Source organism: Sus scrofa, chromosome 17, assembly GCF_054392235.1.
Source record: "Sus scrofa isolate SSC_HxYL_T2T_F1_AM1 chromosome 17, Sscrofa_HxYL_maternal_Yorkshire_Landrace_v2.0, whole genome shotgun sequence".
NCBI classification, from domain to species: Eukaryota; Metazoa; Chordata; class Mammalia; order Artiodactyla; family Suidae; genus Sus; species Sus scrofa.
The window spans coordinates 66,364,453-66,390,874 of NC_139399.1; the positions used below are offsets into that span (position 1 = coordinate 66,364,453).

General features: G+C 53.7%; 2 protein-coding genes across 3 annotated transcripts in view; one reads left to right on the forward strand and one right to left on the reverse strand.

The window, feature by feature from the left end:
- VAPB (VAMP associated protein B and C) overlaps positions 1 to 7,645 on the forward strand; it is a 50,265-nt gene extending 42,620 nt beyond the window's left edge. Inside the window, 3 exon segments of one of the 2 annotated variants that reach the window (NM_001123213.1) lie at positions 1,757 to 1,837; positions 3,729 to 3,905; positions 6,184 to 7,645. In NM_001123213.1, the coding sequence (NP_001116685.1) occupies positions 1,757 to 1,837; positions 3,729 to 3,905; positions 6,184 to 6,342 (417 nt within the window). In that variant the 3' untranslated portion in view covers positions 6,343 to 7,645. 2 annotated transcript variants of the gene reach the window in all.
- A 13,002-nt stretch (positions 7,646 to 20,647) lies between these two features.
- APCDD1L (APC down-regulated 1 like) overlaps positions 20,648 to 26,422 on the reverse strand; it is a 52,997-nt gene continuing 47,222 nt past the window's right edge. The window contains exon 4 of the mRNA XM_021077840.2: positions 20,648 to 23,032. Within this exon, the coding sequence (XP_020933499.1) occupies positions 22,262 to 23,032 (771 nt within the window). The 3' untranslated portion in view covers positions 20,648 to 22,261. The remainder of the gene's footprint in view (positions 23,033 to 26,422) is intronic.

The window sequence follows — 26,422 nt, forward strand, 5'->3', positions numbered from 1 at the left end:
GCGAGGCCAGGGATCGAACCCTCAACCTCATGGTTCCTAGTCAGGTTTGGGAAGGGCTGAGCCACGACGGGAACACCTGCTTTTTCTTTAAAATATTTTTCTTTGTATTTTAATACACAGCAAGTTGAAAAAAGAGTACAATGACTACTCATCTAACCTTTGCTGAGATTCACCTTTTAACATTTTACCACATTCGCTTCCGTTCTGTCATAAACTTCCTTTGTTGCTGCGCTCCGTGACTGTACGGTGCAGACTGCATGACACGTCACTGCCCTAAATGCTTTCGAACAAGGACAGTCTCTCACACAGCCGCAGTCCTCTTATCGCAGCTGAGAATGTTGACACGAATCGGTATTGTTTAATGGAGAAAAAATGCAGCATTTTCCAGTTGTTCCAAAATGGCCTTTCGGTGCTGTTTTCCTGGCGCAGCCTCAGCCTTTTTACAGCGCTGGCCGGTTGCTGTGTAGAATGCCTCGCACTCTGGATCCGTCCAGTTATTTCCTCATGGTGAAATTCAGGTTAAGTGTTTGTTTTGGGGGTTTGGATGGGGGCAAGAAGATTCCCTAGGTTGTGTCACGCGTACATCACATCCGAAGGCATTTAACGCCAGGTTGCCCCTCTTTTGGTGACACAAAGTCTGGTACTTGGCGAAGGTGACTGCCAGCTGTCTGCAGTGTCAAAGCACATTTACCCCGCGCTTAGTAGGTGCTCTGTGTACTCAGAGTCCTCAGATACTTTAGAGACCACGTGACTCTCCTGCTTCCCCGCAGTCTTTCCCTCTGACTGTAGCACCCAGAGATGGTCCTTGCCTGAAGTTCTTTTGACACGCATGCGGGCACACATACGTGTGTGTGTGTGTGTGTGTGTGTGTGTGTGTGTGTAGAGGAACAGACTTAAGATACTGTTTATAGTTTCCTCCCTTAATATCCGGGGCGTTTTCCCCACTTCCCTAAGTGCTCTTGAATGGCATGCAGCCCCTGACTCTCTGCTCTGATTGATTTGGCCGCGTCCCCTTTTGTCGGACATAAAGATGGTTTCCCATTTTTGGCTCGTGATGCTTGTGTTGCTCTCGCTGTCGCCTGCATGGTCCTGGGGTGAGCGTTGGGGGGTGGGGGTTGGTTCCTTTTTCTGTTTCTTCCTGCTCTGCTGGTTTGTAATTCTCAGAACACCTGGGGCTCCTGTCCTCCGCTGCCAAAGGGGAGCGTGTCACCCCAAGGCATGGCCTTAGTCAGGAAGGCGTCCTTGCTGCAAACGGGGTGGGAGTCGGCCCAGGCCGTGGCAGTCACAGCTTGGGCTGCTGGTCCACGTGCCCTTGGTAGCTGGCAGTGCCCGAAACCTCCCAGGTGGTGTGTGCTTGGTCTCTCTAGGAAGGATGTGCCCTGCGGAATAAGGTCTGTTTTCTTCAGGAGAGCCAACACACCCTCTGGCTGTCCAAACGCAATCCGGAAGGTTCCTCGGGCTCAGCGGTGGTCTTTGTTCTCTGTCTGCCTGCTTCCCACAGACTAGCCGCAGAAAGGGTGCTGGTTGACTGAGGGGTCAGGTAGCAAGACCGGGTTTATGAAATATTCAGGAGAGCTAGTGTATTTAATCTTGTCATGTTAAAAATATTGAAATCTCAGCAGACTTGAGTTCTTTATTTGATACACATCAGGGCTTTCTCATTAAGAGTATTTTTCTGAAATTGTCAGTTATGGGAAGAAAATTATTCTTCCAGCAGCTTTATAATATCCTGATTATTAAATTTAAATTGTTTTAGTGGAAGGAGGCAAAACCGGAAGACCTTATGGATTCAAAACTTAGATGTGTGTTTGAATTGCCAGCAGAAAATGATAAACCAGTAAGTATGTTTCTAGTTAACAGTAATTGAATGTTGCAAGCTGATACTTATTTGCATACCATCTCCTGCAAGACCAAGATTTAAGTTGGCAAATCATTTTCCTTCTTCTGATGTATGAAGAAAACAATAGACTGGAGTCAACAAGTAAGTGGGCCTTCATGGAATCTGCCTTTGAAGGACTTGCAGAAAGACAACTAATTGAAACATTTTTTTCCCTTCAAAAAGTACAGCCTATGGGCTGTTGAAATGTCATAAATCCCAAAGAGCTTCTTTGACGTGGCAAAGGTACAGGTTGCTGTTTCCCAGTGGGTAAGTCTGAACCCAGATAATCTGCCGTTGATCGTGGGGCCTGACGGGCAGGTGGCGGTAAGCTCTCCGGCTCTGCCCAGCCCCTGCCTGTCCGTCCCCAGCACCAGCTCTGCCCTTTAACCCCTCCTTCCTCTTCCGCCAGAAGCTGCTCTCAGATGAGGGTTTCCCAGCCTCAGCGCTATTAACACTTGCGCCGCATCAGTCTTTGCGGTGGGGGTTGTCCTGTACCTTGTAGGATGTTTAGCAGCGTCCCTGGCCTCTGCTCACTAGTGCCGCCCCCCAGTACTAGTGAGTGACAACCAGAAGGGCCTCTGGATAGTGCCAGATACGCCCTGCCTGGGGCAGGGTCACCCCCTTCCCGTCACTCCTTTGCTGCCTGAGCAGCTGCGGGCAGGGCGCTGACTTCCTCCACGCTGCCAGCTCCCTCTCTCTGCGAAACCCAGGGCCGAGCCTGTCGTGGCCCCCGCTTGCGGCCAGTTGGAAAGACGACTATATCTGCAGTGCTCGTGGGGGCCTCCCTTCAACCCAAAACCTTAAATTGTACAGAAAACAGGGTTGAAACGCACGTGGAACATTAGAGCACCCTGGCTGTTAATAGCTGGCGTTGGGCCATAGAAACGCTCACGTTCTCCTAACATGACCCGTCATGAGCTCCGGGAGTGTGATGCCCTGTGTCACAACTCCTTGGCCTTTTCTTTCTGCTCCATGACTGACCGCTGTCATCATCCTGTTTCTTTGACTGGGCGGCAGTCTTTTTTCTCTGTTTTCCTCCTTCTCTCTCTGCCCCCATTGCGTGTGCGTCCTAGGGAGGCCATTTGCGGCGGCTGCCAGATCTGTCCCCGGCCCTGGCTCCATGCTAGGTGACTAAGTCTGTGTGCTGGGGCCTTGCCTTCCAGGCCCTCCGCTCTCCTCACCTGGGAAATGAAGAGTGGAGCTCAGAGCTTTCCGTTTGCTGCGGGGACCCCAGGGTAGCCATCCCCGCTTGCTTTCCCCCACACCCCCGAGTGCTGCCGTGGGCTCCCCCTTTCCGCTCATCCCCAGCCGGGCTCCAGAGGGGGTTAGGACACGGTCTTGGCAGAGAAATGGAGGCTCGGGTGGCTCCCCCAGGCTGAGCTGTCGTAGACACTGAGCTTGTGGCACCTGTACCCCACCTTCGAAGTTAGAAGTTCGTGAAAGAAATGGCCCTCAGCCTCCCACCCCCACGCAGCGTCCTGGGGTGTTGAGACCTTCGTGGCGACAGTGATTTGTGGCTAATAATTCCTGAGCTTGCACCGTTGCGGGATGCTGATTTCTGCATGGCAGGGGTTTGACGTGCAGTATGCCCAGCTCCTCTTCTCTTGCGCTGAAGTGTTAGTCTCAGCCGAGCTTCATTATTTGCCCTTGTCCATAATTTCTGGAGCCCAGTTGCTGAGATTATTAAGATACTAGGTAAAGCGATCCATTTTAAAAATAAATGTGACATTTTACAGTGTGGATGAAACCCTACCACGTGTGGTATTTGCTGAGAACTACTTTACTTTGCATAAAAAAGTCCTTTATTACATAGTTGGTGACACTCGGGCTTTCATTTATTTCTGAACAGCATGATGTAGAAATAAATAAAATTATATCCACAACTGCATCAAAGACAGAAACGCCAGTGGTGTCTAAAGCCCTGAGTTCCGCTCTGGACGACACCGAAGTGAAGAAGGTGATGGAAGAGTGTAAGCGGCTGCAGAGCGAGGTCCAGAGGCTGCGGGAGGAGAACAAGCAGTTGAAGGTACCCGTGTTTTGTTTCCTGATGTCTGCGGAGAGGGGGGCTCTTTCCCTCCGATCCTGGGCGGGGATGTTGACGCACCCCCGGATTTGTCGGGCGGTTTCGTGTTGGCACATTTCCCTCCAGGCGGCAATCTCCACGCCTTTCCTCGAGTTCTCAAAGGGTCCTGAGCACACCTCCACACACCTCCCAGTCAAGAGCCAGGGTCCCTTGAGCAGAGGCTTCTCGACTATTCAAACAGAAACACCCCCAATCCCTCCCACCCTCCGCTGCTGTAAGTTGAAATTTAATTCTGAGACTAAAAATAAGACAGCAGTGCTTATCTTGAATTCCCATCTTCAAACTCCATTCCATTCCCATTGGATGAGAAGCTTTTTAAAGAGGGTAAATCCCCTTGTGTAGTCTTTTTAACACAGTTTGCGTAGTTCGGATTTTTGAGGATTCTGAATCGGTTTAGGCAGTAGGGTGTTATCACACTGTTAACACAGCGATGAGATTGGAGGTGGGACGCTGTCACCATAAGGTGGGTGGAGATGGCGGGAGAGACCCGAGTCTCCAGCTGGTGGCCGTTGACCCGGCCGTTGGCGTTGGTGTTGGTGGGTCAGGTTGCCCTGGGTGGTGGAGGGGGGCCGGTGCACTTCTCTTGGCCTCGGAGGCTTTGCGTGTTGTGGTAACAGCTAGCCAGACTTGAACGAGCTGTGGCTCTTTCTTAGCCACACAGAGGCCCGGGAGCAGGCCTCTGCTCGCAGAGCACCTCTGAGGCCCCTTGCAGAGTGGGGAGTGGTAGGTCTGGTTCCCGCACACGTTAAAGAGAGCCCTGCTGCACAGCTCATCGCAGGGGCTTTGGTGGCAGCTTAAATCTTGGGGCCGATCCCTTCTCTCCGTCTCGGTCACGTTCCGCATGACAGCAGGTACATGGGATGAGTTCGTCTCAGCTGGCCCGGCCTTCTTTGGCTCTGACCGTGTGGCAGACGCGGGGGGCCGACGGTTTGGGGAGCTCCTCCCTCTTTGCAGTTATCGCCTCGTTTGGCCGCCCTTTGAGTGTGGAGTCAATTATGAGGCCGACACCCTACTTTCTGGCGAAAAATCTACGACACGCCTAGAGCTTCTCCTTGAATGTATTTCTCTTCAGAAACAGAGTTCTGTGCCATTTAAAGTGATAAATAGCTAGAAATAGCTTCTATATAAACCCAATGAAATAAATGCTGTATTTTGCTGTGTCCTTTTTTGGGGAGTTAATCAAACAGCACCAGTCCTTTATCACTGCGTACGCTCTTGGCTGTGCCCCACGAGCTGTGTATCTTTAACGTACTCTCAGACCAGTCTTGACGTTAGAAGATTCTTTATCTTGCCAAACACTGATTTCTTGTTTTGTGTTGTTTCATGCCCTCACTTGGCACATTTCTTGAGACCCTACTGGGTCCCCAGCACTGTGGATACAGACACGGGCGGGCCCTGCCCATAAGAGCACTCTATTGACCACAGACGCTGGCACTCACAACCCGTGTCATGAGGGGTCCCACAGAGTTGGCCTCAGGTGCCAGGGAGGGTCGGCGCAATGGCTGGCCACCTGGGGTCTCCCGACCTTGCCGGCACGTGGTGAACGTGAGCCAAGTGAGGGAAGCAAAGAAAGTGCCCCCGCTGTGGAGGCTGCCAGGGAGGGAGTGGAGGGTGCCCTCTGGCCGGGAGGCCTCGGAGTGGGCCCTGCTGGGGAGTGACCAGGGAGAGCAGGGCTGTGCAGGGACCGGAACGTGGCAGGTGTCTGCTCTGTGTGTGAAGACGGGCGTGGCTTCTCTGGTGAGAATCCCGTGCACGAAGCAGAAAGCCCAGTCCAGTTGCATTTTACTGTTAGGAACGTCACGTGCTCAACCCAGCCGTCTACACGCGAGTCAGAGGACAGGAGCCACGCACAGAGCTCTGCGTGCAAGCTCCCCGGTCTCCCAGTTGGTAGTTTCTTGCGTTTTCTCCCCAGAGCTGTTTTCTGTAAATCGTGGGGAAACCCCGAGTGCCCTGCTTAGAGGCGTGGTGTGTGCAGGCACCTGCAGCACTGGTAGGATGGGGGAAGGAAACGGGCCTCTGGCAGTGTTTTCTCAGCGGCCACAGGCCAGTCTCTTCTCTGAAGGTTCTGTGTCTCCCCTTGCAAAGCCGGCGGGGGGGGGGGGGGGGGGGTCGGACGGCGTTGCCTGATGAGTCCGGGGTCCTAAAAGCCGCCGCGAGGCCGTGCGTTGGCGTGCACTCCTGCTGCCGTGGGCTGCCTTTGACCTGTGCGTCTGCTCCCCAGGAGGAAGACGGCCTTCGGATGAGGAAGCCCGTGCTGAGCAACAGCCCTGCGCCCGCGCCCGCCACGCCTGGGAAGGAGGAGGGCCTCAGCACGAGGCTGCTGGCGCTGGTGGTTTTGTTCTTCATCGTGGGCGTGATCATAGGGAAGATCGCCTTGTAGGCTGCGTGCAGAGGACGGGAAACCGGGCTGACGGATCCGCCGCTTCGTGGGATTGAAATTGGTCCTAACCACGTGTAAAAAGAAATTAACGTATGATGACATCTCACAGGTCTTGCCTTTAAATTACCCCTCCCTGTGCCGTGCGCACGCGCGCACATGCACACGCACACACGCACACACACACACACACACAGGTAGAACATAATCTAACAATCTTTTAGAAAGCTTAAAACGTGTAGTAAATGATTGGGGGGAATAATGATCCTTATTAATGACGAGGGAACCGTGATTAAACGACAGTGGCATGTCGAAAGTGTCATTTTAAACATTAGTAGCCTCGGTACATGTTGCTGGATTACCTCTCTTAAAACACGCCACTCTTCCTCGCCTGTTGGTGCTGGCCCTCGGGAGCTGGAGCCAGCCCGGCGGGGAGTCGCCACCTCCACGTCGTCACCCCCACGCGGCCCACTCCCTCGGGGCTGCTTTCCGAGCTCGGCCCAGACCGCCCGTCCCCGGGGACTGGCGGACAGAGTCGGGACCCGACGAGGATGGCGCTGTGGCAGCATCGGCGGTGCCCTTCAGAGCGGGCGGTGTGTGTGCGCGCGCGGCCTGGTCGACCCAGTGCTCTGGAAGTAAGCCCGTGCTCCGTCCTCTCGAGGGACCAAGCTAGAACCCCGCCGGGTCATGTAGCGAGACTGAATTGTGCTTCAGAGATGCCGAACGCATATTTAACTTATTTAACGTGTTTCATCTCATGTGTCCCTGTCACAAGATTGTAATCAATGCTGTGGCCTAAAAGTCACCTGTGCTCCTGACACTGCCGGGTGAGGCTGCACTGCGGCTGCTGGGGGCGGTGGGCTCTGCACACATGGAGGCGTGGCTGCTCTCGGAAAACAGGCTGGAGAACAGCCACCAGGAAGTGCTTTTCTGTGTAAATAAACAACAGCTGTCACAGGGAGGGCCCCTCTCGGGAGCGGCTGTCGACTCCCCATCACTCTCCATGGAGAAGCGTGGCCCTCACCCCCACTCACCCTGCAGCACACACGCCCCCCGGGGTGGGCCCGGCCCTGACCTGCCCACGCGGCCCTCGCTTGGGGTCAGGCAGCAGGGACTCAGGAGAGAGGGAGCCGGCGGGGTGGGGTGTGGAGGGGAGGGCGAAAGAGACGTCAGATCATCCATCAAGTTGTGATCGAGAGTTTGACTGTGAAATTAATTTTATGCCGTAAAAGACCAATCCAATTCTGTTTGACTATGTAGCATCTTAAAAAGTAAAAAAATTAAAATAAAGCCCCAAAATTAAGAGTTCTTGTGTCATTTTGTCACTTTTGCTATATGGGGGGCGGTATCAGGACTTTATCATTGGAAGTTTGATTTCCCAATGAGCCCTATTGATGAAAAGTACGTGTTTAGGGTATATGTGTCATTTTTCTCCCTTTCCTGCTTGGCTTCAGCTGAGAGTGTAGAAATAAAACTGCTCCAAGTCGGACGCAGCTGGTCACCTTGCCTCCCGGTAAATAGACACCTCTCCTCCGGGTCCAGGAGCCGTGCAGGCAGGACGGGCCTGCGGGTGGGTTGGAAAAGCCAGGCTCACCGGAGGACGGCGGTTGTGAGAAGGCAGGTCCCTCTGCGCCTCCATGTGGCCTGGGGCTGGTTGGGGACTGGGAGGTGGACACCCGGCTGCTCAGGGGAGGCGACTTGCTGCCTTCACAAGAGTTTACACCCCAAGTGCTTGCCATGAACCTTGACTAGACCTGGTTCTCGGCCACACGCCTGTCTCCCTCGTTGCCGTGCGCCAAGCGGGGAGGCCGCCCTCCCGGGCATAGACTCCTCCCCGGTCTCTGTGCCACGTGGATCTGGGTGTTTAGGAACGGAGAAGACGGAGCTGGGAAGCATCTGCTTTCTGCTGGTAACTGCTGTACGTGGACAAGAGTCTGAGTGGAGGAGGCGGAGCTGGTTCATCTTTATGTAGCGTCTGATCCCTCCTGGCCTTGACCAGAGGGCCTGGGAGGGCCTCCCCTTTAGAGCAGGGGGCTGTGCTCTGTGTGTGTGCCAATAAAACTTTATTCGCAAGAACCGCTGGTGGCATTTGGCCTGTGATGCTGGGGGTTGCTGGCACCTGCACTAGAGTCACTTGAGTTCTCAGAAAGGGACGTGGTGTTTTGTGTACATCTTAGGGAAGAAGGAATTCAGCTTCTCTGGGGAGGTGAACATTTTGTGTGTAGCTAAACATCCAAGCTTAAAAGCCAACGTTCTCGTTTCTCACTAATGGCTCTGTCAAATCTCTTTCTGGCTTAGGGGTAAGACTGGGGGAACACCCGTTCGTTTGTTGAGCTTCTTGGCTGAGCGGAAGCAGGGAAGCCCCCGGAGACAGGAGGCTGGTGGTGGGGTGCGCGGACGTCGTGGGAGTGGCCCTGGTGGGTAACGCTGCCGGCGGCAGAGTGGAGCAGGCGCGCTCGGGCTCGGGGCCCACTTGCAGAGCCACAAACACTCAAGATCTCGAACCTGGAGAAGCACATCCATTTGGGGTGTCTGAAAAAAGGCAGGGAGGTGGGTGTGTGGTCCTCCCTCCGGCATCTCCTGTCCCGAGCGGGGAGAGTCAAGTCATTGGGGTCGGCTGGCTTAGAGGGAGCCAGGCTGAAGCTGGTGAGGGTGCCAGCCGGGAAAGGAGCCTGGCCGAGCTCGCCCAGGCTGCCTGCTGCTGTCGTTACTGGTTCACCGCACCCCTGAGAGCGGAGCCCTCGTTTTAGAAATACCCGCCGCCGCCAAGCTCGCAAATATGAAAGCGAGTGAGCAGTGACGGATCCGTGTACGTTTTTATCGATTGGATTTTTAAATCGATAATTTAAGATGCCCTGGCGTGATACAGAACCCCTCTTAAAGACAGCAGCCTATGTTATTTGTAGGTGTGAGGACCTGGCTTTAATTTTTTTTTTTCCCTCGTCCTAGTTTGCATGTTTTCCTTCCCTAGTCTTCTAAACGGCTGGCACCAGCAGTAATAAATACCGATAAAATCAAAATTGATTTTTACCAGTGGACAGTTTATGCCTAGAGAGGCGGCTTATACATAACACAGAAGGGGGGAAAATGAAGAACTTCCAGTGATCCGTGAAAACCTAAACGCTTTCAAACAAATCCCAGGAATAGAATTGCTATCGAAAGATATCAGTGCCGGACTTGGAGGCTGTGTTGAGTCAGATATAACTGAATGTGGTGCTAGCTCAGAGCCAAATAGCCTTTCACATTAATTTGAAAACAAGCTCTGTGTGTGTTGTGTGTGTGTGTGTGTGTGTGTGTGTGTAGCATATGCACCATACATATGTAAGTAGCATAACATTTTTCAAATGGCGCCTCTGTTTTTTGCACACACAAAGCTCTGTATTTGCAAACTCAGAGCCCGTGCCAAAATAAAATGTCATTTTCACTTCCTCCTCTAAAGAACTGGCCCATTTACAAGTTTCTGGCTGTGGTTTGTCTGTGAAATTCCTGATTTAAAAGAAAATACCAAGAGGTGTGACTTGAGCTTTGAAGTCACCTTGACCAGTCAGGAGGGGCTCACCTCCCAGACCTTGGAACGTGGGGAGCCCCCCCCCCCAGCCCCTCCCGCTGGCGGGGGCCAGGTCACAGGCTGGATGGCCCCTCCTGTGGAGACCCTGGAGCTAGAGCAGGAGGCTCACCAACAGACGGACTCATCCCATCCCCACTCAGGGGGGACCTGCCCCGGCAAAGCTTGGGCCGTGTTTGCCCAGCAACGTTTGCAAAGATGAGCAGGAATGGAGTTGATTTCCACAATCCCTGTGGGGTAGACGGACGACTCCAGCTCAGGGCTGGGCTTCCCACCTGTCTGGGTTTGGAGGAGTCTTGTTTTGTGTTTTAAGGCTTCCTTAGCGGCTCCGACATCATCTTTCTAAGGAAGTTGCTGTTGTTAGGGTGCTGTCCCCCCTCGCAGGGTGTTCCCGACCCCTTGGTGACTCCTCACGACAGCTGTGCCGGCCTGAGGGCTCTGTTTTGCACCCGAGGACATGAAGCCTCCAGGAGGTTAAACTGGGTACCTTCCTAGACCCTCTCATTTGGACCGAAACCAGTCTCTGGAAGGCTGCTGCCAGCCCTCAAACGGCTAAGGCCGTTGCAACCGCAAAAACCCACTCGGAGGAGCGGCGGGAAAGGCCGCGGTGAAGCAACGGGGCCCAAACGCTGAGCCCTTGTCCGCCTTGTACAGGTTTGTCTTCATGCCTCCATGCGGTCACTTTAAAGACAAAGCAGACGGCGTGGGGACTCTCGTTTAGATGCCTTTTATTTTTCTTTTTGAAAGGAAGAAAATGAACCCACTACAGCCAGTGCAGACATGGGCGTTTTCCATTTTCTCATTGCCTGAGGCTCCTGGGGGATGCATCTGGGGGCTCAAGAAAGAAAATTCCTGGTCTGTCCCAGCGCGGCGCTGAGGGTGCTTTCTGTGGAGGCTGCACATAACTTGTGAATTAAATGGGAAGCGGGTGCAGTTGCTTAAAATTGCTATCACAGAAGGGGCCTGCCGAGGTTTAAAGCCGCCAAGCTGCGGGTCTGAGACCTCTCCCCGAATTAGTGCTGCATGTCAGGGCATCGCAGTGCAGCTGGGTGACAGCAGACCCTGCCAAGGAGGCCAGCTTGGGAGGCTGTGGAAATGGATCTCCGGCAGGACTCACTCACCCTTTCACTCCCGTGCCTGAGTCTCATCAGCCGCCGACTTGGCACACGAGGCTCGGCCTCCGAGAACGTTTGCTGGGGTGCACACGTCCACCCCCCCGCCGCCCTTGTGCCAGGGATCCCAGACCTCCCTGTTAGCTGCAGGTCTGCTGCTGAAACGCAGGGTTTCGTTCTAATTTCTTTTCATTACAGAGGCATTCTGAAAAATTTAGAAGATACCCACTCACGTCAACAGTTGTGTATAACAGTTAACCGTGAAACCGGTGGAGGTGGATAAGAAGTTGTCTCAATATAATTACTTCAGGTTTTCTTCTTAATGGAAATGATTCATGAGAAAATGCCTGCATCCGATCAATAGAAAAGGAAGAAAAAACTCCTAACAAAAATATAGCTGTTATTGGAGTTCCCGTGGTGGTGCAGCAGAAACGAACCTGACTAGGAACCATGAGGTTGCGGGGTCGATCCCTGGCCTCGCTCAGTGGGTTAAGGATCCAGTGTGGCCGTGAGCTATGGTGTAGGTCGCTGACACGGCTCGGATCTGGCGTGGCTGTGGCTGTGGTGTAGGCCAGCAGCTATAACTCCGATCTGGCCCCTAGCCTGGGAACCTCCCGTGTGCCTCGGGTGCGGTCCTAAAAAGCAAAAAAGAAAAAGAAAAAAAAATATATAGCTATTATCTAACTTGCCATGAATATTTGCAATTATGATGCCTTGGAATGTTGCCACGGCATGGATCGCTTTGATTCAGAGTCGTCAGTTGAGTGAATCAGTGCCGTGGGATAATAGTTTTCTGCTGCTAGGTAAATGCTAATGTTTGTTTTTAAACCAGGAAACATTGATCCCACGACAGGGCCCTATTCTCATGACTTTATTCTTCTGCAGGGTGGATGTCTGTTTAATCATCAGCTAAGGGAGGTGGGTGCGGGGCTGGCGCTGGCTCCCGGTCCTCCGTGCTGCCTCTTGCGGTTTCTGCCATGGACGGTTTGTGTCGCACACACACCCGAGGCTGAATCTGGCTGCAACAGAACAGGCTGCCTTTCTTGGTTCCCCTTCAGCAGCTCCAAGTAGGGAGACAACATCAGATATCTTTCACACAATTTCATTAAGGCTTAGTGCTAACGAGACTGCATAGCTTTTCATGATTAAGAAGGTCATGAGCCGGCATGCGTGTTTCTCATGTCAGCCCATGGAAAGGCCTGGGTGTGTTTTTTTGTTGTTTTTTGTTTTTGTTTTGTTTTTTTTTGATGAACTGGCCGCTTGCATTCCCATCTTCCCTTTGTATTTTAGGAGAGAACTAAATCCAGCTGTTAACCTCCGTGGCAGCGTTCGTTTAAACATGCTTTTTCCCCCCCATTGACCATTTTCCTTGACTTCCGGGGTCAGAGTTCATTGTCGTGCTGGGACCACGTGTACAAGAGCCGCTTCTTGCTTTTCATCACTCATTCAGCAGACATGGGTCCAGTTTACCTTCTCTCTGTCAGAGACCAAATGAGATGCTGAGAAATTGCTCAATGCGAGTGATTGTGTTTTTGTGGCTTTCCTTTGCCAGCAGCCTCGGTGAGGTGATTCAAGCTTCTAGTAGAGAGAGAAAAACGCAAAATACATTTGGTTCTCATTTCTGCTGCCAGCGTTTTCTTTTTTAAAGACAATTTATAAACTGCTGCCATTTGGCACTTCTTATAAGAAACTCAAAATGATCCATTTTTATTTAAATGTTCCCTTCGCCTCTCTCCTTTTTGAGTAAAGAGGTTGTTTCAGTAACACATGCTGTTCCTACAGCGTTCTGCATCGCACTCCCTGCCTTGAGGAAAGATCTCTGCGGTCCTGGGATGCGTGTTTTCACTCTGACTCCCGTGTGCATTAACGTTGTGGGGAGCGAGTATTTTAAGAGATGTTTTAGAATGCTTTGGTTTCCTGTGTTTTCTTTGATGTATCTTAAGCTGTATTACTTATTTTGACCTGGAATTTGCTTAAAAGTTGGTCTAGGAAAGGACTCTGCCATCGTGTGCTTTGGTTCTCTGATAGGTAACAGGTTCACGGGTTCATGGCTGAGTGTTTGTTTCCCGGAGGGAAGGCGGGGGTCTGTCTGCAGTGTCCAGCTCGAAAGAGCCATTCATCCACAGCATGTCCGCACACGTTGCATGCCGGCCGGATGGAACCCGCCCTGCCGAGGCGTGGACCTTTGTACGAGCCGTCTCCATATTATGGTCAATAAATTCTGTGCTCTGAATATATTTAAAGGATGCTTCAGTGTAAAATTATTTTGAATGGATGGTTTAGGAGCAGTTAGCTGTGCTTTAGCAAACGTCACCCTGACTCTCTCACTGCTTCTTAGGGACATAAAATTGGTTTAAATGAACTATCTGACATGCTGTGCCCGAATGCAGACGGACAGGCTGACTGAGGTCAGCGTATCTTACTGATGAGCAAATGTGGGCCCAGAGAGCTCAGGCAGAGGGGCCAGGCCGGCATCCCCGTGTTTTCCTGGGGGGCAGGGGGCAGTTGTCATTGATTTACATTGTGCTCACTGGGGTACACTGCCTCCAGGTCCACAAGGTGGGGTGGCCTCTGTCTCTAAGCAGGGGCTGGCAGTCTCCATCTCACACTCTTATCTCGTTAAAGTGTTTTAACCTCTTGGAAGATTCCACGTGCAAACAGCACGACCTCGCCCGAGACCAGGGGATGGGCAGCCCCAAGTCAGTTATCCACCAAGCCCAGCAAACCCGCTTCCCTGCTCCAGGCACAACCCACCTCCCCACCTCCCATTTCCTGGTTGCTCCCCAGAGAGCCTCTGCGTTTTCTTGCACACAAGTGGCAGCACACACTCCTCACCCTGTCCTGAGCGCTGACTGTTGGCTTCGTAAGGCATCGTGGAGGTGGTTCCGTGGCCGTGCGCATCTTAATGTTTCTCCGATTCCCCTCCGTGTGATGGGCCCACAATCTCCTGAACCAGCGCTCCGCGGAGGTCGCTGAAGTCACTTCCGATCTCGCTGCGGCGAGCACAGCTCCGGCAAGCACCCTACAAATGGGCAAGGCCATCGTGAGGGTTCCTGGAAGAGAAAGGGCACCTGCGTGTGAGACGGAGTCACGTGACTCCACGCGGTCCCGGCACTGCCGCTGTCCCTGCTTCCTCACCAGCACGTGGCCTGGCCCGCCTTTCTGGCCCTCGCTCGTCTGCAGAGTGCACTTGGCATCCCAGATTTAACTTGCGGTCTCTCTCGGGGAGGTGGAGCCACTTTTCCCACGGGGAAGGATCTGCCGTGAAGTTAGGTCAGAGGAGAAAGGCGCACCCCACGAAGGCAGGGGCCAACACAACAACAAAAATGAAGATGCCAAGGGCACACGTTTGTGAGTGTGCCAGTAGGGTTCTGCGTGACGACACGTGCAGCAAAGGGTATAGACGTGGATTGGGGGGCGGCGGTGGGGTCTTCCCCGGGGCCCATGCCTCTACTCTTGACCTGTGCCAGCAGCCTCACCATGACACTAGTCTAAACGCCTGTGTCTCCCGCATTCCTGGGGTCCTCTGCCGTGGGGTTCACAGAGGATGCAAACGTGCAGGCACGTTTCACATCCCAGGCCGTGGGGAGCTTCTCTAAGAGGGACTGAGAGTGGTGGTGATCCTGAAAGGGTTAAAAGCCAAGCCTCGAAATAGAGGCCCTTCTACACCACAGCAAAAGGTGCTGTTGTGAGGAAGTAACGACACCAATTCACCATCATCTGTCATTCGTGCTTTAGAAGATAGATCTGCTCCCTCAGGGTTTGCCAGGGTCCTGTCACGGGAGTACCAGCAACTGAGGGTACCCCCGGGAAAGTGCACGTGCAATAGAGACCCGTTTTCTTTTGTCGTTGTTGCTGTTTTGAGTTTTTAAGAACCGTCTGTTTTCTTAGTAATGTTTGACCACTGTGATCACTCCAGAGGGGAAAAGAAATAGGAAAACTTTGGAGAAACACAGAATTAGTGTTATGGGCTTTCTGACAAATAGACCTTGGTGTTACTTCAGAAATGCCAGGAAGGTGTGCACGGACCCAGGAGGCTTTGCAGAGCGAGGCCAAGACCCGCTGCTGTATTTGAAGCTCCTCCTTGCGGGGGCTCCAGGACAGAAGACAGGACCTCCCTTTAGTTTATGTGATAAAACCATCAAAGAGTAGCTGTGTGTCCCTGTGGTCCTGTCCTACTCTGGGTGGTTTCCCCTCTGTCCCAGCCATTGAGGAAAGCCTGGTTTGCAGGCTGAAGATGTTACCATTGTCCACCAGCTGGGACTGGCCGCCCTAGGGCCACCCCACCCCCCACCCCCGTCCCGTAATGCATTTGAAACCCTTCAGCCAGCCCTTTACTGGAGTAAAAGCAATTTGAGGAGGAAGTTCTAGGTTTTGCTCTTGGATTTGGTCTTGTGGTATTTTTAGTTTTATTGTTTAACCCCAGTGTTTCATGTCTGTGGTATAAAAAGCCGGAGGTCTAACAGGCTCATAATGAAAACCAGCAGACCCCCAGCACTAAGGCTTCCCCTGCCTAGAGGCAGCCGTTTTAGCATTAATTTCTTCTGGGTATTAACCTCTATATTTCTGAATAATGTGCTTAAATTACTTTTTCTTGATTTTTTCACGTCTAGATATTATCTATTGATTTCCTTCTGAGGAAGATAAGGATTGAGCGCCAGTAACCCTTCCGCCCCTATCTGAAGCACCTCTCCTTCCTTCTCCCTCTCAGAGTGTTCTGTCATCATTTCTGGCGATGTCAGCATCCTTTTGCCTGATTAAGACTGCTTATAATTGGGAGTTCCCTGGTAGCCTAGCAGTTAAAGGATCTGGTGTTGTCACTGCTGTGGTGCAGGTTTAACCTCCAGCCCCGGAACTTCTGCATGCTGCAAGTGCATAAATATCACTCACAGCTCTGCCTTGTGTATTCTTTGATTATATTTCCCTTTGATCCCTCATGCTTCTCCCCCGGAGCAACTAAATCACAGTGTTTTGTTGGTTTAGTTTAATATGGAGCTATTACCGATCCAGCCCCAGACTGACAGCATTGCCACTCTCTTCTGTACATTTACACATCTGGTAGCCTGTGATTTTGACATCTTTTTTTGCAGAAAGGCCACTCCTTGGAGCTCTGCCTTCTCTTGCAACTCCCTGGACTGATTGCTCCCCAGACCAGCTGTGTGGTTTTCATTCTAGGAGGGCCTTTCGCTCACTTTCGTCTTGGGAATCCCTTTGTTCTCTCCTGGGTTAGGTTTCTTCTCTTCTGGGATCTCTAGCTTTCTCTTTCCTGCTTTATGACCTCATTTTGGGGGTGCACAGCCTTTAGCGGGTTTCTGATGGAGGAGTGTGTGGGAGGAAATTTACAAATCTGGATTCCGCCCTCCCACTTGGTTGACAGTTGTACTGGGTATAAAAATCAAGGTTGGAAATCATTCAGAGGATTTTGAAGCATCGTTCACTGATTGCCAGTTTCCACTGTTGCCCATGAGAAGTCTAAGGCCATTTTAATTCCTGATCCTTTTTTTCTATTTCTGGTGAAATTCTTCAGCTTTATAATTTCCCTCTTTCTTTCTTTCCTTCTTTCCTTTCCTTTCCTCTTTCTTTCTTTCTTTCTTTCTTTCTTTTTTTCTCTTTCTTTCTTTCTTTCTTTCCTTCCTTCCTTCCTTCCTTCCTTCCTTCCTTCCTCTCTCCCTCCCTTGCTCCCTTCCTTCTTTCTTTCTTTCCTAGCATATTTATCATTTTGAAGAATTCTTTTTTTCCCCCTGGTACTATCACTTGTTTACAGCAACCTGCTCTTGCTAGATGTGTATATTATTTTCTTTTCACAGAGGATGTTAGAATCCTCTAGGGGTTGTTCTAGAAAGGCTTGTTTTGTTCAGAAAGAGGGACTAAAAGGTGATGATGGTCTCTTAAAGGTTAACATTCTCTTCACTGAGGATAGTGTATTTCTGTTGTTCTGTCACCTGTGTCATCTGCTGCCTACTAGCCGATTTGTCCTAGGTTTGTGTCTCCATATTTTAAAGGCTTTCCTCAGAGGCCTGGTGATCCTTGACTGTCCTTAGGTATTTATCAGTGAAGCACCTTAAAGGTGATGGGAAGCTGTAGGTTGGGTTTGTTGACTGGTGGCTTTCTTGAAAGCTAACTGGGTGGGGACCTAAGGGACATTTCCTTGGAGAATTTTCTAGCTTTCAGTATCTGTGGTTGGTTTAGCTTGGCCTCCAATCTTCCGGTCTCCCACCTAGTAACCTAAGTCTAAGTCTTATCTCTCAGGAAGGAGGAGACTTTGCAACCTCACTGTTTCAGACCTAGTGTTGTCTTCACTACCTCTTTCTTCAGCTTGATAACCTTGCCCTGGATGATCTCCACATGCAAAGGTCCCTTATTCAACTGCTGATTGTTGGAGGGATTAGAGAGAGGATCTGGGGCTAAAACTCCTTTTATAGACTTGCAAACGGTCCTCCTGTTTCCACCCTAATGCTCTCCCACCTCGGAGGGGCTGTGGGCCGCAGATTCTAAGCCCTCAGGGCACGAGTGGACTTGCCTCTGAGCTCTTCCCCTTGACCCACCTGCAAGCCCTTTCCTTCCCTCTCTCTGTAGCCTGCTGTCAGTGCTAAGGTGCCCATCAGCTTTCCAGATTCCAGAATTTTGCTGACATCTCCTGTTGGCTGTGTCCTCTTTCCCTTTTTTGTTTATCCATATGGTTTTATGCCTGTTTATTCTCTTCCCACTCCCAGAAGGGAGTGGAGGTAAAAGCATGTATTTTACCTGGACATCTTAGCCAGAAGTTTGGAAGATCTTCCTCCCAAGGCACCCAAGATAGTCCTTGGCTCATGGTGTGTGTGCTAAGTCGTTATATGTCAGTCTTATTAAACTGACATGGCTGGGAGTTCCCATTGTGCCTCAGTGGTGATGAACCCAACTAGAGTCCATGAGATTGTGGATTCAGTCCCTGGCCCCACTCAGTGGTTTAAGGATTGCTTGTTGCTGTGAGCTGTGGTGTAGGCCACAGACGCAGCTTGGATATGGCATTGCTGTGGCGTAGGCCTATAAGATCTCTAGCCTGGGGACGTCCATTGCTGCAGGTGCAGCCTTAAAAAAGCAAACAAAACAAAACAAATGTGAGAGGAAGCAGCTGTCTGTCACCTAAGGCCATCACGGGCGGATTGGAGGTCGCATGCTGGGGCCCAGGTTCCCCCCCCCCCGCCGCCACCCCCCGTGAGCCAAGCAGCCCCTCCCCGTCGGGCTCCACGAGTGGCCGAGAGGAGGCCCAGGCCACAGCCCTTGTGCCCGGCCTCCAGCGACAGGTAGAGAGACCTGGTGTCTGTGTGAGGCTGCGGGTCCCCGTCTCCCTGACCTCTGTTAAGTGTGAGAAACCTGAGACGGCCTCGGGGGCCCCGCGGCCCCCTTCCTGGGATGGCACTTGTCCCTAGTGTCCGAGAGAGCCTGGCCAGTAGGCAGCAGGCATCAAGTTCACGGTTCTGGGTCTGCTCTGCCATCTGATGGAAAGGAACATCAACATTCCAAGCTGGCACTGGGTTATTATCATCTTGCTGCTTGAGTTCAGAGCCATCCCAGCCAGTTCTCAGAGCATTCATTCATCTAATCCGTGTTTACTGAGCCCCTACTCTGTGCCAGGCTCCGTTCCACACCCAGGGGCACAGGGGGAGCCAGGCGGACATCAAGGGACCCATGATCTAGAGGACAAGGGCCGACAAGGAAGAGGGAAACGGACGAAGAGGGCGTTTGAGACCCTGAAAACTGAAGTGGAAAAACAACAAGGAGGCTGCCGTGGGCACTGGGCCTGGGGTGGGCAGAGAGCGGCGGGCAGGGGCCCTGGGAGGAACCAAGTTCGTGTGATTTCCAACTGCAGGGGGGCCTCCTGGCTGGGGAGGACGGCAGGTGGGGGCTTCTGGGCATCGGGGTTTGCAGGAGGGCCCGCCCGGAAGCTGAGCAGGCGAGCCTGGCAGGTCAATTACTCTATCTGATGGGGGTTATGTGCGACGAGGAAGCAGCTGTCTGTCACCTAAGGCCATCACGGGCGGATTGGAGGTCGCACGCTGGGGCCCAGGTTCCCCCCCCCCCGCCACCCCCCGTGAGCCAAGCAGCCCCTCCCCGTCGGGCTCCACGAGTGGCCGAGAGGAGGCCCAGGCCACAGCCCTTGTGCCCGGCCTCCAGCGACAGGAGGCTCTGCCCCTCCCCCACCTCCGGCCTGAGTCACCAGCCCCAGGGACCAGAGCCAGGGTGGCACAGCCCACGACACCTGGAGCCGCTGTCGCTCAGGCCAGCAGCACTGCTGGGAGATTGAACAGGTTCACTTAGAGAAAGCAAAGAAATAACTTCTTTTGATAACCAGCATCTGTTAGTTAATGGGCCTCTGAGAGCTGTATACAATTTAAACTTTTTATTAAAAAAAAAAAAAAAAGCTCATTTACCCTCCTGGGAGCCTGCGCTATGAAATTATAAACTGTGCGAGGTTCTTTTTCTTCCCCTTCTAAACGTGACTGAACATACAATGGAGAACATTAATTTTGTTTTGTTTTGTTTTGCACGAGGACCGTGGGGTTTCCTCTCCTCTTCTGATTAAAGCTGTCTTGGGTTTTCTGCGGAGATAAGGAGCTTCTCCATCCCTGCGGCAGCCCGTCAGTCCTTTGGCCCCAGACCCACCCTTCACGGGAGCCCAGGACCTGGGCAGCGTGGCTTCCTGCCTGGGAGAAGGGACCTGATGTTTTCTGCAGCATCGCCTGCTCCAGGACCAAGAAGCCCAGGATGGGGGGCACCTGGTCCTGTCAGTGGTGCCAGGCAGTGTCTTTCTTCTTCAGCGCCGACCTCCTAATTCACAGAGGCTCAGCCACGTTCCAGAAAGCAGCTCTGAATGGCTTTCCCCAAATACAGCCACGAATCCCACCCCTGCCAGGGGACCAGGCCCTGGAGGGAGTGCCCACGACTGAGGCTCAGCTGGCCCCTCGCCCGCACTGAGCCCTCTGTTCTCTCTGCACGTTGCAAGGTCACACCCTACACGGCGGGGCCGCCTCACAGGGCACCACACCTGGCACATGGCAGCGACTTCTTCGTTGGCGAAGGTTCACCGGGATCACGAACCCTGGTTTACCCGGCCGTACTCACAGGCCTGGCTGAACTTGCTGGAAAAACCAGCAGAGAAAAAACGTGAATAAGTCCATGATCCGTAAGCATGAGCAAGAAGTTAAAGCAGAGTGGTGGGATGGAGAGACAGGAGGGGGGGTGCAGATGGTGGGGCTCCTTGAGGAGGTGACACTGGGTCTGAGGCTTGAATGGAAAGAAAGAGCCAGGCCTCTGGAGATCTGGGGGAAGTGGGGTTGGGCAGCAGCAATGGCATGTGCAAACGTCCTGAGGCAGGAGAGAGCTTGGTGTGATCAAGCAAAGGAAGGCAGGTCAGTGCAGCCGGGGCAAGGAGGGGGCTGGACCTGATGGACGCGTGACCGGGGGCAGGGATCTCACCCCCTGTGCACCTGACGCCCCCAGAGACTCTTCAGCTGAGCTGCAGGTGTGTCGCAGAGACAGTGGGCTTTACCTCCACCGGTCTGCTCTCCCTCACACATTCTCTGCAAGACACTTCAGTTCCTTTCTTTAGAACCATAATCCCCTCGGTTGACTTTAATAACCAGCGGGAACGTTTCTCAGGCTGTTTAATTTTATTAAAAGATTCAAATTTGATGATAAACGGTGGTATGGTTGCCTCGAGCCTCAGATACAAGACTTGCTCAGCCATGGACGCCTTCTCGCCACCCACCCTCGTTCATCCCCACCGGGAACACGCCCCCCCGCCCCCCCCTCCTTGCAGTCGCAGCCCGTAAATAATCTAATTATTTCTTGTACTTTGGTAAATATGCCAGGAACACTCATAGCTCTCTGAGACCTACAGAGAATAGTAACTTGGTGATTTTTTTGTTTTTAAGAATGGGAAGATAAGCTCGGGCAATTTCAGCGGGCGGATCGAACCCCACACAGTCTAAGGGAGGACAAGGACTTCCCTCTGAAAAAGCATCATTAGCTTCCCAGACAGTTGTGGGTCAAGATCTGTGAGAAGAGGCAGAGACAGGACTCGGGCGGAGGAGGGCGCGGTGGGGGAGGCAGTTTGAATCATCGGCACCGTGGCCCGGAAACCTGTGAGCCCACCAGGGTGCCAGTTAATTTCACAGCACACAGACACGGCCCTGGGAACACCGGCAGGGTTCCCTGGGGAGGCACCGCCTGTGCCCACCTGAGCCCCTCTGCGCGGAGACCTCAGCACGTCGGCGTGGTGGCCAGCAGGCCGGGCCAGGCGAGGCCGTCTCCTCCGCCAGACGTCCGGTGTAGCCAGTGACCTGACCTCCCTGGACGATGGTCCCAAAGATGCACCAGCGGTTCCTCTTCCTCCTTGTCAGCCAAGTACTGGGAGTATTGAAAAGCCAGGGCACCCGTGTAGGGCTAATTACAGAGCACGTTAGTATCACGCCGTCCTTAGTGTGAATTACCGTCCAAGGCTGGAAATGCCGCTTTCCCCCACAGACGTGTCCCCAGCCCCGCGCACTGGTGTTTGGTGTGGGCCAGGGAGGCCGAGCTCCTCGGCGCGGGTGGGGCCGCCTTTATGCGCGTGCGGGCCCCAAAGGGCTGGATTTACCCGCACGAGGAGTTGACAGCTTGAGGCCCAACTTGCAGAAGCGCAGGCAGGCGCAGACACACGCCGGCAGTCACAACTCAAGAAAGCCGAGCTGCCCCCAAAGAGCCGAGCCCCTTCCAGCGAGCTGAGGCGCGCAGAAAGCCCGAAGCAGCATCTTTAATTCATGGCTCTGCTTTGAGCTCGTATTGCTAAATTCGAATTAATAATCTTTAAACAACAACCCCCAGACTCGGGGGAGCCGTGGCAGCATATGCCTGTGCAGACCCGCGTTCCCATGTCGCTGAACCCCAAGAGCGTAGGAAGAGAACTGGGGCGCAGCCAGGCGGGGAGGCTGTGTGGTCTCTTCCCCAGCACTGATGCTCAGACGACCCGGGGAAAAGAGGGGCGAGCATCAGGAAACTCAGAGCCTTGGACGCTGCTGCGATGCCCAAGTTCACGGTCATGATGCGAATTTGCTGGCCTTGGTGTGGATCTGGAGGGTGCCAAGCCACGGGGACCCGGGCCGAGCGGGCACAGCCGGGCTGTGGAACCGGCCAGGACAGAGGCCTGGGTGGAGGAGGCCGTGCCGGGGGGAGTCCATGGGGTGGGCAGGGTCCCAAGGCGCCGTCCAGGAATCAAAGGCCAGTTTCAGAGCCACTGGAGGATGGCCAGCCCTAGAGCCAGGAGCAGAGGGCAGAGAGGGGCCTCTTGGGGACATGGCCCCTTGGCACGGACAGGCTTGTGTGGCAGAGGCTGGTGCTGAGGGGCCCTGGAGAGGCCCCAGGCCACCCCGTCACAGGGCACCAGGGGCGCTTGGTAGGACGTGGGCCGCTTCTCGGGGGTGTCTGGACTTGACCCGTCGCTGGGCCTCTGCCCGATGAAGAGCAGGTTCCGCCCAAGGGGGTCTCGCTCCATCTTGAAGAGCTCGTACTCCACGTGGGGGAGCCTGATGCCCAGCGGCAGGCACCCGTTGGTGGCCGTGACATCCCGCTCTGCTCCCAGGGACCAGAGCCCTGGGCCCCCGCAGCTGCTCGGCTCAGAGAAGTTGAGCATGGCCGTGGTGACCTGGTCCCTAGGGGTCACACGGGCGCGGGTGACCTGGAACACCAGCTCGGTGCCGCCCCGAACCTTGGCCGACGGCGTGCCCTTGGTGTAGCGGCCGGCGGCGTAGACGGTGAAGGTGGGCTGCTGGCAGGTGGGGTCAGAGAAGTGGTGGTAATACCCTTCCCAGGAGCGGTTGTGCCCGTGGAAGGTGAAGAGCCTGGTGAGGAAGAGCACGGCGGGGCGCACCTCGCACCCGGGGCTGACCCACCGGCCCCCCAGGCGCAGGGGCAGGGCCACCTGGGGGGGCAGCACGGGCGGGTGGTGCTCGTCGGAGCGGGCGATGAGGCTGCAGGCCGGGCAGGGCCGAGCGTGGTGCTGGCGAGACAAAGAGAGGGGGTGACTGCCCGAGGTGGACAGGTGGCCTACAGCCCCCCCGGGCACCGTCACTTCCTTCATTCCTGCCTCCAGCCCCAGTGGCCACTTGACTCTTCCTGGGCCTCAGTCGGCTCCATCCTCCAGCCTCTGCACCTGCCTCTCCCTGCAGCCACCTCCCCCTACCCCCACGTCACCTGGCCATCTCCTTCCTAGGGGCCACGTGGCCCCTCAGAGCCGGGCCTTAGCGAGGCTTTTCCTGACCTTCCGGCACCCCGCTGTCTTTGCCCCCCTGCCCCCCTCCTCCGGCCCAACATGGGATAGAAATCTCCAGAAAGCCCAACTGCCCGTCCCTCTGGGGCTGCCCATCTCCAGGGCCAGGTTGCAGCAGGTGTGCCGGGTGAAGGGAGGAGAGACCAAACGTGTCTCCTGGGAGTTGAATGATGCTGCCCGTTCCCCGCCCGGCCTGCTTGGTCCTGAAGCTGCACCACGGACATTTTCTGTCTTTCTCCTTGCGTGCCGTTAACGCCCCCACCCCCAGCCCACCCCCCAAGTGCTTCCCAAGGACGGGGGCTGGGCTGGGCACTCCTCGGGCACTGAGAAGCTGAGGCTGAAACGGAGCCCGCCAGGCTCTCCACTCTGGACATGGCAGACTCGAGCCGAAACCACTGACCCCCGGGGTCAAAAGCCTCCCTCTGCCCACATCGGCCTGCGTCTCCACGGTGGGTCAACAAGAGAGGCTTTTGTCTTCAGAAATTGCGCCTTGGGGAGGTCCCGTTGTGGCTCAGGGGAGAAGAACCTGACTCATATCCATGAGGATGCAGGTTCGATCCCTGGCCTTGCGCAGTGGGTTAAAGGATCCAGCGTTGCCGTGAGCCGTGGTGTAGGTCGCAGATGTGGCTCGGATCTGGCGTGGCTGTGGCTGTGGCCGGCAGCTGTAGCTCTGATTCGACCCCTAGCCCGGGAACCTCCATATGCTGCGGGTGTAGCCCTAAGAAAGAAAGAAAGAATTTCACCTGGGAGGGCACGCGTCACCCCCTCCACTCCTGCAAGTGGATGTGGAACCGGGGTGAAGAGCCACGACACTTCTCACGCCTTGGGAACCCTGGGCTCAGGGTCTGTGCTGAGGAGCCGCTGGAAAAAGCTGCAGAGAGATTCTGCACAGAGATGTTCACTCGTGTGTTATTTAAAGTCGGGAACCCAGCCCGCGCTGCCGTGTCAGGTGCGGCCACGTCCTCACTTGCCCCGGCTGTGGTCTTGTTTTCCTCTCGCTTTGGCCTTATTTACAGGTGCCACTGCCTTATAAATTCTCATGAGCTAGGTTTACAGCAAAACACGTCAACAGGAAGCAGATGCTAAACCAAATTGCGTGGGAGCAGTCGGTCTGCATTTTGGAGTGAAAAAGCTCAGTCCAGGCCAAAAAGAAACCAGATACACACATCTTGGCTTTTTTTTTTTTTTCCTCTCTCTTTTTTTCTTTTTTTCTTTTTTTTTTTTTTTAAGGGAGACGCTGCCCAGAATTTAGTTCAGAGCATCATTCTGAAAGATAAATATCCTGGAACAGCCACTTGTCAAAGCAAGCAGCCCAGGTTCTGCCATTCCAGAAGGAAATTGGGGGCCAGGGATGCACACAGGACAGGCAGGGGGAGAAGCATCGTGAGGGCCCAGCTGGGGAAAAAAAAAAAACAACAAAAAAAAACAGCTCTGATTTTTTTTCTTGCAAAAAACAAAAGATTTCCACAGATTGCTGATGGATGAGTTTCATGCCAAACAAGGGGCGTTTGGGAGTTCTGGTTTAGAAAGAAAATATTGGATGACTGAGAACAGTTTTTTCCTTCTTCTTTCTATTTTGTATTGCTACACTAAAAGCTCTTATCTCTATGATGCACCTAAGTCGTCCTGATTTCCATACCATAGAAAACGAAATTATTTTTTGGTTTGGGGGACTCTGACCCAGAGAGCTCGAAGGCGCTTGCAAATAAATGCGAATAAATGGCTACAGAAATGTTTGTGATGGGAAGAGGCAAGAAATCGGCATGGTTAGCTGGAGTGCCAGTAATGGGAATGCTGGCTGATAAGAGTCTTCTCTAATTTAGGCATTTTAACCCACGTTCCAACTGTCGTCACGCTAATGCGTATTGACAGGCCATGATGCATCACAGCAAAATAATCTCGGGGCTGCCTTTCTTCCTCAAAGGAGGTGCCTTCTGCGGACAGAAGGACCTCAGGGGTGCTGGCCGGGGACCTGGGGCCGGCAGTTTGCTGCCTGGTGGAAAACAAATGGAGAGCTGGCCACATGTTAAGGCGAGAGAGGGAAGAGAAACAAGCATTTCCTTCTCCGATGCTTTGGGAGGGATGAAGGACCCGCCTCTCTGAGAAAAGCTTCCAGGCCTCATTCGAGCACGGGTCCAGAGCTGCACGTGTTCCTAAACAAGGCCCCGGCCAGCAGAATTCACACTTGTGCGCAAGCCAAGCCCTTGCTGGTTCAAGCCTGTTACATAAAGTTGTTTCTCAAACAGCACATAACCGTTTCTAATTAACCCCCAGAGGTGACACCAGCCTTAGATGATTTTGGTCGAGTGTTGGCTGATTGATGAGGAGTCTATGTCCAGGCAGTGAATTTGGGGATCAAATTGGTTTTAAATTAACTTCCAACAACGCTCATGTTTTTACCATCTGGTTCGGATTGTGGGCAAGGCTTGGGCCCCGAGAGCATGAGGCAGTGACTGAGCCCTTACTGGGGGGTCATCTGCAGCGCTGCCTCCGTTGAAATTATTGTCCTTTTTCTTTTTTTCGGAGGAGGGGCAGTTGGTGAGCGGACATTTAATTTAACATCCGTACACGTGGCCCCGCCGGTCCAGGCTCACATTTCTGTGTGTCCTGCTTGGCGACTGCACTGCCGGTTGTCCCGGCCGCCCTGGCTGCTCAGACAGCAGGAGGCCGTGGCCCCAGAGTCCTTCCCTGGGGAGACATGACCTTGTCACCGTCAGAGCAGGGTGCCCTCCTAATGAGGTAGTGGGTGCCAGGGATCACCCCACCGCCAGCGCCTTCTCTGCCGTGAGAATGAACATCAGACCAGCCTAGGGATCGGCAGCCAAGAGGGAATTGTTTCGAGGTCACTGAAAGAACTCGGGCTGATTTTCTGATGAGAATGTCTTGCCGTGCTGCTTCTCTGCTGCTCAGATCCTGGGTTGGAAGGAGGGCAGTGGGAGAAGGAGAGAGAGCAGATGGGCTCAAACCTAGTGCCCCCCCCCACCCCCGCCACACACACTGGGGGTGCTTCGATAAGCGGCTGCTCTCGGGTGAGATTTGCCCTAGGCTGGTTTAATTCCTTGAGGGTCTCATATACAGCAGGTACTTAATACATGCTGAACTCCTCCGTCCTCCATTCAT